This window comes from Hydractinia symbiolongicarpus, chromosome 5 (assembly GCF_029227915.1).
Source record: "Hydractinia symbiolongicarpus strain clone_291-10 chromosome 5, HSymV2.1, whole genome shotgun sequence".
Taxonomy (NCBI): Eukaryota; Metazoa; Cnidaria; class Hydrozoa; order Anthoathecata; family Hydractiniidae; genus Hydractinia; species Hydractinia symbiolongicarpus.
In genome coordinates this window covers 6201864-6213586 of record NC_079879.1, presented here as the reverse complement: position 1 = coordinate 6213586, position 11723 = coordinate 6201864, and the positions used below count along the sequence as shown (strand labels likewise).

Genomic DNA, 11723 nt, shown 5'->3' with positions numbered 1-11723 from the left:
TTCAGAAGGATGCACGCTCGAGGTATGTAGCATTCCATCGTATAGTTGAACAATTGACGATGATGCTATTGAAGCGCCGTTTATACTCATCTTCGAGGAGGTGTAGCACGCGGTGCGTTTTATCACAACCCGTAACCCCGTAAAAATGGTAGTATGGGCCTCCTTGATAATATTTATGCTTACGGTAATTTATTATAAGGTCTAATGTTCCAGGGTGTGGAAGCTAATATCCAACATGTTAATCTGCACACCAGACAAGAGGTAGACCTAGCAAATGTTATTTCCCGCGCCATCAGCTTTATTCGTAATTTGTAACCTTATTCCAGTCCTTCAACTTTGCAAAGACATGCTACTGATGAAGGCTAACGTCCAGAAATGATCTATAGTTTCTGTTCACTAATTGCCTGATCGTTGCTTTACTATCATGATGTCCAAATAGGTTGCCAATTTGCCCAAGTTGATCTTTAGGTAACATGGCAAACGAGTATAGTTCATTTGGCTCGGAGGAGAAAGATACCTCTCAAGTTCTCGGCCAAAGTATTTATTTAAAGAATATAGGACGTGTCTTCGTTCTTCATGGGCTCGACTGTACTTCGAATCACTCTCTCAAAGAGAAGCGCCAAACAGTTTAGATAGACTTAGATAAGCCCTTGTGGTTTACTTTATCTAATTCTAATGAAATATTGGTGATTTTTATGATATAACAGCAACATTTGCAGCTGTGGGCCCAGAAACAATGCGTAATAACATTTCCATATTTTGCAAAGTGAAGAAAAAACTGTAGTCTGTCGTGAACTCTCTTAAACTCGTAAACTCAGCTCAAACAACTTTCTGGGAGAGTTACAAAATGTGCTTCCGTAGGCGGCCGCGTTCGCTTTTTCTTCATCTGCACTAGCATAATCACCGGCATTAACATGTAGTGCCCTGATTGTCGCCTTGTTTGAGGTAATTTTCTTGAGGATCACGTTATTCTAAAGTTCAAATTTGGATAGCTGGAGGTCCCTGTATGCGACGAGAACATTGTGGTTACTAATATTCTGCCCCTTTTTATTGCTCAAAGTGATCTGCAGTTTCTGCACGATACTCTTACAGATGTTGCTGACGATGATCCTCTTTGTAATCGTACAGGTTAGCTTCAGATCGAAAAAAGGCTTAACCCTTTCAGAGGCTTTGATATTGGCCATTACTCGAAACTACCCCTAAAAATCTCTATGAAATCCTTATAATGAGGAAAATATAATAACCCCTGTTAGGATAATCCTTAGAACTTAAAACTTGCAACACAACTTTGTTTCATTAGGAAGAATTATTTTATATAATTTGGACACATGACGATTCTGATTTCCCGATTTTGTCGGATTTTACCCGAAAATCGGATAAAAACGGATTTTCGGGCAATTTTTGGCAAATTTTTATCCGATCCATGTAAAAATCGGAAGATATGTTAAATAACATTTATTTAGCTTTCAAAAACTTCAAACAGAATGTAAAAATTCGGTCTAAAACAAAAGTAATTATATTTTAAGCAGATAGTGGCATTTTTAACAATTTTCAGACTTCTGATGACGTCACAGAAAATCTGCTGACGCAAGCAAAAATTTATTGCCGTCATTTTGTTCCTTTTGTGACGTACTATAAGTGTGCCAAGTTTGATTCAATTTGAACAATCCTATGAAAAGTTATTAAGGGGGGGGGGGGGGGGGGCGGAATCCGGAAGTAGATGATGATGTAGTTTCGTCTTATGCGAAACTGCATGACGATTTTGCTTTGGTGGTGTTTCCTTTACTTTATTTACATCGACTTATTTACCAGAATTTACGCGGGCTGATGCGAACAGGATATTATTGCTGTACCCAGTGCGCCGTTGAGCCTTCAAAAAAAAGAGTTAACGTACCAGGTAGCACGAACACGCTCGCCATTACCACGGAGTTTACGGGTGTTCTAGCATATCGCAGCAGTTTTGAAATGTTGTTATACCTTTTCCAACATCCTCCATCCTTAACACCCTTAATTCAAGGCTTTGTCATAGAATTTATCTCACTTTATAGTTTTTTGCTCAAGGACATAGCAAAGAGGCCTTTGCTTGCGTTTGTCAACCAGGAAAAAGTACTGCATAGACCCTTACAAAATTGCCATTGGAAGTCAGTCTTGGCATGTCGGCACGATGAAGTTGGCATAACCACCATCGATTTGTGGCCATAATTCCCCATTGGCAAGTAAGGCTTAAACTTGTTCTTAAACTTGTCTGCGCCATACTCGCTGCATACGTTGTTGTACTGAGTAAAACCATCATTAAAAGACATAGTTACTTTTTTACTTCCGAGTATACGCCGCATATGATTGTAGACAAATATTAAAATATGCTGTTGACGAGCGACAAGGATCCTGTAAGATGCTTGGCGGAGCACTGCAAAGTTGACCTGGGTTTGCCAGAACAACTGTGCCATGCAATGTGTACTGGATCGTGAAGCAGGGTGTCCCGAAAATCGGGAAAAATGGATTGTGCGGGAAATTTTTGCCATCAAATCATGCGGACTATGTAAAAACCAGAAAATATGTTAAATAACGTTTATTTGGCTGTTAGAAACTTAAAAAGATTTTAAACTTAAACAGATTTTAAAAATTAGTTTGCTCTAGAACGTAAGTAATTGAACATTAAGCAGATAGTATTATATTAGACAAATTTCAAGCTTCCGACGACGTCAAAAAAAAGGGATGACGTAAGCTATAAGTGTCTCAAGTTTGATTTAATTTGGACAACCCTGTCAAAAGTTATGGAGGGCGGAGGGGCGAAAGCCGCCCACGGTCATAATATATTCGAAATACCCCGAACCAAAAAGGGTTAAAGTTGATTGGCATTAGATCTACATGGCTGAACTATTCATGAACAATGACTTCACTATCAAAAAGGTAGGAGCTGATCCGAAAGCGCTACTCACGCCAGCTTTACAAGCGTTAAAGTGTTGAGTGCGTTAAACACATATAAAAGGGCTCAAAGTCTGCTCGAAAACTATAAAAACGTGGAAAAGACTTGGAAAAAGCACAAATGCAGCATTCAAACAAAGTCTGATAAAGAATTCCTTTTCTTATCGTATGCTCTACGATGTGTGTAGTGAAACCTAAAAAAAAATTTAAATTTTAAAAAGAAAATTACGATAAAGGCGTTTTACTTTTATTATAGTCTCGCTGTTTCTACCATAAGAAAAAAAAAGAAAATCTTACTTTCTTCAAGACGAGAAAGATAACCATATTTGCCACAATAAAATTTTAAAGAAAGATTTGATTAAAAACAGAACCACTAACAACCGCGCTTACATTGCATTCCTGTTTAAGAATTATACTTGGAAATGGAACTGTTTACAACAAAATGTCTAAGATGCTTTGATCTGAAAATTTTAAAGAGATTATAAGAACAGGAAACTTGGTTTAATTCTTTATTCCATGTTGACATTTTACATACAGTAATGACTAACTCCAATTAAAGTTGGTTTTACGTCATTCTCACAGATCAAATCTTTTAGTTGAGGAACGTAAAGACCTCCGTTGCCTATAAACAAGAAATAAGTGTATCAGTTATTTGAAGATTTTTATAATCTGTTTCAGTTTAATAGTCTCAAAAAATATTTAGATAAATGTTTTTTTTCCCTCTCAAAATTACCGAACAGAATCGTCTAACCAACACTCCAAGTCGGCTATTATTACAGATGTAAAGGTGTAGTAAACAATGGGTGCAATGTTCGCCGTTTCTAAAACGCGGTAATTAGGGAACAGTCCGCAATATAGTCCTGAACATTCGGAAAAGCGACCATACTGACGTCATCAAGAGATTTTTGTTCCATCTGAATAACTTAAGATGTCAAGTGGTTAGTCCGTTGTGATGATTGAAAAGTTTAAAGTGAGTGATACAAAAGCTGGTAATTTTTAATTGTTCGCGGTAATCATCCCAAAATCTTCCTTTTTCCAAAAATGTTACCCATGGCTTTATCATTGAAATTTTACGCACTGCGCCAAAGAGATATGTTTTTTTTTTTTTTTTTTGATTCATTGGATTTTAGATTTCATTGATATAGCTGCAGCACAAAAATCGAAAAGGAAAATTTATTTGAGGTTTACAAGCGGAATTTTGGGTTGAAGAGTTACTGACGCGAAAATATCCTTATGTGACATTCAAAGTACTTACACCCAAATCATATCCGTGTCTAAAGAGAGATCATCTCTTGCATCAATGTGTGTACAAAAGCAAGTTAAAAGAAAGCTGCTCACGAAAAAGAAGAACGTGACTCACTATTCTTAATTTGTGGTTTGATTTCGTTAATAAAGTCATATCCTTGACCAACATTATATCTGCAAACAATTACTGTTCTTGTTGATGCTTTGTCGTAGGCTAAGCAACATCCTACTTTCTTTGTGTCTTTCCAGATCAGTTGTGAAAAGTGACCAATTTTTTCAAACTTGTTTTCGTCGTTTTCGTAAAGTGCAGGGTGTGCAAAATCGTAGCTGTGTATCTCGTTATAGCTAAACACAAACATTATTACTTTTAAGACGAAAACAAAACGCTGTAACTGTTTTTACAGCGTTACTCCCGCCATTTTTCGCTTAGTCAAACTATTTTCAATTTTCAAGACTAAATTTTATTGTCGCCAGTCTGGAAATCAGTCGGAGAAAAAGCAAATCTGATTAATAAAAATGTTCTATGTTAACCTCAACTATTTTTATTTCTGAGTTGTTCTTACACTGATTATTTTCTAATACATTTTTTTTCGACATTTAACTTCATTCTTTACACAATCACATTGTGTGCTATATTTTACTGAGTCAGAATAATAAATCACTCATCTTGTTTTTATACCAAGCAGATAACCGCTTCTTGTTAAGTCAGTTCAAACATTGACATATTATAATCACAATATCAGCTGCACGGACAAGAATTTCTTTGATTATTTTGTTAAATAGACAATTATCAACATTCTCAACAAATCAGGGAGTATGGTTGTCTGCTATAGTAAACAATCATGCACCAAGACTTTAATGATTTTGGTGGTGATAACAATAAAAAATCGATAGAGCAGCCGGAACTAAAACCCTGCGATGTTGCAGGGACAAAAAAGGATGGCTTATTACTTGTGAATAAGCAAGCGCATATAATACATAACAAATGGTATTAAGGTGTACAAGCCTTGCAAAAGGCTTGGTGCAAATATAGAACGTAAACTCCCTAACCTCCTATACCTTAACTCCCTATACCCTGTTTTTTACCTTCGTAACCGTAGGAGACATAAAGTGCCTGCGGTTAATAAGTTATGAACTTTAAATGTTTATGATGGGTCGAAAGACGCAATATAACACGTGACAAAACAAAATTCCAAAATGATGTTATCAGTGCTAGTAATGCAGTTACGCATATGATCTGCAAAATAGAAAGTCCTGACAATACAAAATCCTAGCCTGTATTATAGACAATTACTGGTTACACAATAACTGGAGAAACAAAACACTCTTTTCAGAATTCAGAAAACAGAATAAGTGTTAAAAGTTGAGAAAAGTCACAAAATTTCAATATCAATTGTCATGAACAAAGAAAGTTATAGTAGGTTTAAATTCTCCTAAGAAATCATCAAAAAATTTCAGTGAGGAGAAATAACTCACAATTCAAAAACAGCATCATATGCGCGTTTGAACGTTGTGTCCCATGGCATTTCGTATAGGTTTTCCCCATCTGGATAACAGCTATCATGATCAAAGAAGCCAGTCTCCATCAAGTAAATAGCCCAATTCTTCGCATCTTTAGCCAATCTATGATCCCATTCTAATGTGGGTACACCATGATATGATCGAAGTTTGTTGTGTGCATACAAGCATGCGTCTAAATTTCGATCGAGCAAAAATTACGGAGCAGATTATGAAAATATTAGGAAGCAGATTGGGAGGTTGGGTACAAGTAATTATGAGACTACAATATACAAGTAAAAATACATGCAGACCTTACAATAGCAATTTTAACAATTACGTATTTAATTGAGAAAAAAAAATTACAAATAATTCCTTAAAAATATTTCGATTTTCCGCGAAAAAAATTAATGTAATATTTATTCCAAATTAAAAAACGAAAGTTTTTAATTTATTTTACTTTTATTATTTTTAAAGCTTTATTCGAAACACAGCTAAATATCCATCCAAACTGAAATCAATCTTTCACAATTTTATAAGAATAAAAATTCTTGATCTAACGGGAGACGCTAGTTAGTTAGTTCTTTTTCATGATAGGTTACAGTCGCATAGTTCTGATTAGTGACAACGTATATAAACACAGTATTTGCTGGTATAACAGGACTCTCTAGTGAGTGTATTCATATATTTACTTCGTTACTTCTCCAATATTTCTCTAGTCGAATCAAATTAGGTAACAACTGGTCAAAATTACAGTTAGATCCCGCTATCTTAAACACCCTTGGAATAATTTTTCTTGGATAACGCGAACTTTTTACCCGAGAAAGGGAAATCAAAAACTAGATAAATGTTAGATTATGTATATATATATTTATTTTTATTAACTGGCCTTTTTCTTTGCCGAGAATGCACATTTTCCTTTTATCTGTTGCTCCACCTCTTATAAAAATTGCTTTCACTTAGCTACTAAAGTTGGACCTTCGTTTAACTCGAACATTCGTAAGTCGAACTATTTTTTTTGTCCTTTGGAAATTCGAGATACCGGGAGCTGTTAAAAGCAAGTAATTGTCAACGACAAACGTTGTGATGATGTAGAAAGATTGATGTAGAAAAACTTGAACACGGTGGAAAAATAAATAGTGTCAAATTAACCTATAATTACCTCTGTCTTCGCTTACATAGATTGGTTTAGTTACGGGTATGGAACGTCCTAGAAGAGATTTCCAAATTTTAAATGTTATTACCACCAAAGTATGTTTTAAGTCGTAATATAGAATTACCTGAATATGGCGCAAATAATGAAGCAGAGTTTTCTAAAAAAATGTGCAAGAAAGACCTTGTTTATCTAAAATCTGTAAAAATATTTATTTTGCAAGTAGATTTGCAAGTTAAGTAAAACGAGCATTGGTAAAAAATTGTTACGCTAAAATCATAAACTTTCTTGGAAATATGGGGCGATTTTTGATACCAATAAAGTCGTTTTTCAGTTTTTTATTGATTGAACCTAATTTTTGGTGTTTACTTGACAAGTTTATATTGCACATATTATTGGATTATATTACAAAAAAGTAATGTGATTTTACTACCTGTGAAATTGCAAATAAATTTGTTTTTAAATCATAAAGAAAAAGTACTCTTGAATTGTTAACAAAACATCAGGGTAAGACATAGTACCAATCATTGACTGTTGGAAATAGAGAGCGATTAATTTTGAGTAAGTTTCATTGGAACATGATTTTTGTGAGGTTAAAAGAACATAACGCACCTAAGTGTAATTTGTAAATTTCTAATACTTCATTTGTCTTTAGACGAATCTTTGTATAATTTATATCTATTTCACGTGTACGTCTTCTCATTGGCCGTTCTAAAAAAATATGAATAAAAACATAAAAGAAAACAATGCATTCGTGAAGAAAAAATGTGATAAATACCTGGCTTGGATAATCTTGGTTTAGCATTACCCCTTTCGTTCACTAAATTATATATTAAATGGTATAAATAATAGCTATCACTCAATGCCGAGAAAAAATATCAGAAATATTTTTATGAGTTTTTTTTTATGTCCTCGTTTACATATTTCACGAGTCTGTAGGCGAATAAAATATACGAGAACTAAAAAAACAAAGAAAAAAAAATATGACGATATTTTTCGAGAACAAGTGCAATAACTAGTTTATCATATATAGGCCGAGCATAAATCATTGTAATTTGATATACTCGGCAGATGATTGTTCAATTTCAATCACGGCTTACGAGGTTCGACAGCGAAAACATTTATGGCAACATAATATATATGATCATGTCTTTTAATTTTAATTTATGATAAATTATGCGCAAGATAGTAATTATTTCAAAAGAAAAACAAAGCTTGTTATGTCACGCCTTAATTAAATTAAATGAAAATAAATTTTTGTAAATTCTTGATTTCTTCTTCGCTTGTTGTAAAAATCATTCCATATTGCGTTTATCTCGCAAAAATATTTGCGTATGCCTAAGAAATACCGCTGATGTATGATATGTCAAGTTAAACAATCGAGTTAAACACAAAACACCTTAACGCTCCTTATAAAAAAAATTACATATATGACTTTGGTTTTATATAGTGGCTATCCGAGGCGTCCCATTTTTCAAATTTTACATCTCTAGATTGGCGTGAAATGCCCTTCCAGACGTCAACGATCTCATGGTTAAATGTCAAAAATCACGATGAATGTTTCTATATTTTTGTAATTTAGAAAAGCTGCATTGTTTAACTGGCATCAAAATTTAGATAAAAATTTCCATGAAAACCAAAAGGTAGAAGAAGTACATATTTATATTACACGACTACAATAATATAAAAAATGATAAGAACACTAGAAATTTTAAGGGTGCTGGCACTTTTTAGAAAATTTACATCGCAATTGGACTTTTTGAAATGTGCTGTCAACCCCCTTAAAAAATTCATGATTTTTATAATAATGATCTATATGGGAAGGATCCGAATATTCCTGTACGACTTTCTCTCTTTTTAATAAATTTCTTGGCTACTTCATATTATCAGTATATGATTTGTGAATATGCGATACCATCAGATTATTCATCCGTGTATCAGTGGTTGTAGCACGAAGGTAAGTTTGTAAGTTTTTATGCAGTTCAAAGCTGAAAAACATCGTTCGCTAGCATTTGTAACTAACATCAGCTTTCCCACTTTCATAACTTCTAACAAAAGTAGTTTTCTTTGTTTCTCTAAGAAGATAATCCAAGAAAACTAAGGAGTTATATAAGAGAACTAAATCTGTTTCTCTTTATCTCTCTCTCTTTCTTTCTTTCTCTCTTTCTTTCTCCCTCCCTCACTTTTTTTTTAGTAGGAAAATTATTGGGGAGCATGTGCCCTCTGCCCCCCAGCGGTTACGGCACTGTAAATAGTTCATTTAAAAAATTTCATGCAAGTCAATCAGATGGAGAGTTAAAACTAATTAAGAATAAAAAAGTTATTAAACAAAGGATGTATTATATCGCACTCCATCTTCTATTGTTCTCAGCAGAATGCAATTGCAATCAGATGGAGAGCTGAAACTAACTGAAGCGCGAACGCTTTAAAACAACAAGAAATAAGAACAACGAAAAAGACAAAAACAAAACAAAATAAAATAAAATATGGAGAGGCTCGTCACTTTAGATAATGATCCCTTACTAATGGTGCATGCTAAAACAGATATTTAGCGATGTAAAATCGGATATCGTAATTATTAAGTCTCGCTTTGTTTATATTCGACTCAGATGTGCGTCGTCGAATATCACAAGCTCGACTGAATAATTACGATATCCGATTTTACCTTGCTGAATATCTGTTTATTGTTAGTTTGCTTCGTAAAAATAGGATGAGAAAGCTATGGAACAAATTTTCCGACAAGTTCTCGTTTTTCAAGAAAACAATAACATTTTACCAAGCGAGTTATTACCAATCAGGAAAAAAATATCAACTTTTTGCACGCCACTACAGTGAATCAGAGAAAAATATCAGCTTTTTACACTGTAAAATTAAAAAATAAGTAAAAATTGTATTCGTGTCTCGGCAGAAAACAAAAATGTAACATATATTTCGTGTGGATTAGCCAATTACAGTGCGTGAAAATTTGTAACCATATGATAACACAAAGCTAAGCAATCCCTTTTCATGCAGGAATTTTATATATGCGTGAAAAATGCATCAAAATTTTGAGGTACCTGTGTAGCTTATATGTCACTTATAATATTAAATATATCCTACATGTTTTTTAGGTATCTAGTTTATTTCTAATATAAGATGTAGCATATAATACATTTAAAAAAGATACATGCGCTGAGTGTTAAAAATATAGTAAAGAATTACTATTTCTGAAAAAAACTATGTAGTGGGGGAAGACAACTTATAATAGTATATAAATGAAAACATTACCTGATTTTGATGCCATCGGACCGTTTGAATAAAATTGAAAAAACAAATGAGCAACCTCGTTGCAACCTATTAATGTAGATGAACTATGTGACGATTGTCATGTAACGGTGATATGATTATTAGTGTCCGTTTCTGTTAACAATTCTTTTTAAATCACATTTTAATGTAGAATAAACAGTAAGTTGATTTTAAAAACAATATTTGAATCTTTTAACGAAAAACCTCAAAAGGGCACAAAATTAACTTGACGCTATAAAGCGTTTGAGGTTTTTAAATGTGTTCCTGTTGTTTTCGTGTGTTTAGTCATATACGCGTGAAATTTGATAAGCTCGAACTTTGTAACAAACAACTGAGAAGGACATAAAAAAAGTGTCATCAAGTATTGTGAAGTCCCAAATTATCCGTAACTAAGCAGGAGTTCGATTTTATAAAGAGAATAGTGGACAAAGGAGGTGATGTGTTGAACACTTATTTAGTACCTCGTAGCTTTACAGGAGCGGGTCTAGATTTTTTTTTTAGTTAGGCGAATTTTGATATATTTTTTGGCGTATGATCGGCTTGGGTTGCACTTTGACTTTTGCTGTAAAAAGACTTAAAATCTTCAGGAAGGTTTTTAGCTTTCTTAGATTAGACATTATATGGAGTCTTTATAGTGCAGTGAATAAAAGCGCAACAGAAAATTAACACTCGATTAAGAGAACAAAAAACCGCTGTGTTTTAACAAGGAACAGAATCCTTAATGTTGGAACCCAAATGGAAAATGCATCCTTTTAATGAATCATACTGATCATACTGAAGTGTTTCCATACTATGAGGAAGTCCTCTAGAATGTTATACAACACTAAGTGAGCTTACGTTGTACAAATTTATTTTAGCTTTTCGAGTTGATAAAATTTTTTGTATGTTAAAAACATAAAGATGCGTGCATAACAACGGAATAGAAATTTCTGGTGCATGAAAGTATTTCAAGAAAAGTAGCGATGTTTTTACATTAGAAATTTTTTTAAAAGCAAAATAATAAATCTGGTAAGAAGAATAAAATATTATGCATATCAAAGTGCGAAAGATTACATTGTGCGACATAAGAATAATACAAAAAACGATGAAATAACAAAGTGCGACATAATAGGATTATAAATTGCTAGGGTATTGCAACGTCATACACTACAGGGTAACTAAAGGTAAATGTCTCCAGAAACTACAGTTTTTTATTCAGGAAAGGCTAAAGTAAAACTGATTTTTTTGCCTTTCAACTTGCATTCTAGTCTTACATTCAGATGTGCGTCTGCTACGTGCTGGTATTAAACAATTATCAACCACTTTTATATTTCCTATAAAATCAGTTTTCTCAGTTTGTTTTTAAATAAGTCAGATCATACTAATTATTTCCAAAATCACAGGTTATAAACAGTAAGTTCCATGCATAGTTTTGAACAAAAGTGACCAACTTTACAATGAACACATAATAATTTGTCATATTCGTTTTCGTAAATAAAGCAATGTAGCAATTTTGAGAACGGTATATTCCTTAATTTCATCAAAGACGCACGCGCTATCAAGAAAACCTGTGAAGTTTTTGCGGTACAGCGGAAAATGCAGTCAAATAAATGCGGGTTTTTACCGCATAATGCAACCA

The 11723-nt window shown here is 33.5% G+C and overlaps 1 protein-coding gene across 2 annotated transcripts; it reads right to left on the bottom strand.

Moving 5' to 3' along the window:
- Window positions 1–3420: 3420 nt before the first annotated feature.
- LOC130644428 (ectin-like) lies at window positions 3421–10366 on the bottom strand. 2 transcript variants are annotated; one of them, XM_057450038.1, is made up of 8 exons: window positions 10088–10365; window positions 7599–7640; window positions 7433–7531; window positions 6948–6980; window positions 6830–6877; window positions 5647–5863; window positions 4286–4515; window positions 3421–3547 (listed from the first exon to the last, which is right to left on the bottom strand). In XM_057450038.1, exons 1-8 carry the CDS (start codon window positions 10101–10103, stop codon window positions 3453–3455), a joined length of 780 nt encoding a protein of 259 aa, XP_057306021.1. In that variant the 5' UTR covers window positions 10104–10365; the 3' UTR covers window positions 3421–3452. The 2 variants fall into 2 exon arrangements, with proteins under 2 accessions (XP_057306021.1, XP_057306022.1); XM_057450039.1 differs by lacking the exon at window positions 7599–7640 and having other exon boundaries at window positions 10088–10366.
- Window positions 10367–11723: the final 1357 nt, after the last annotated feature.

Coding starts and splice junctions, on each gene's coding strand:
- LOC130644428 (XM_057450038.1), bottom strand. Junction 6,981..7,432: donor AATTTACAAATTACACTTAG/GTGCGTTATGTT, acceptor ACATTTTTTTAG/AAAACTCTGCTTCATTATTT. Junction 4,516..5,646: donor TATGATGCTGTTTTTGAATT/GTGAGTTATTTC, acceptor GTTTGTGTTTAG/CTATAACGAGATACACAGCT.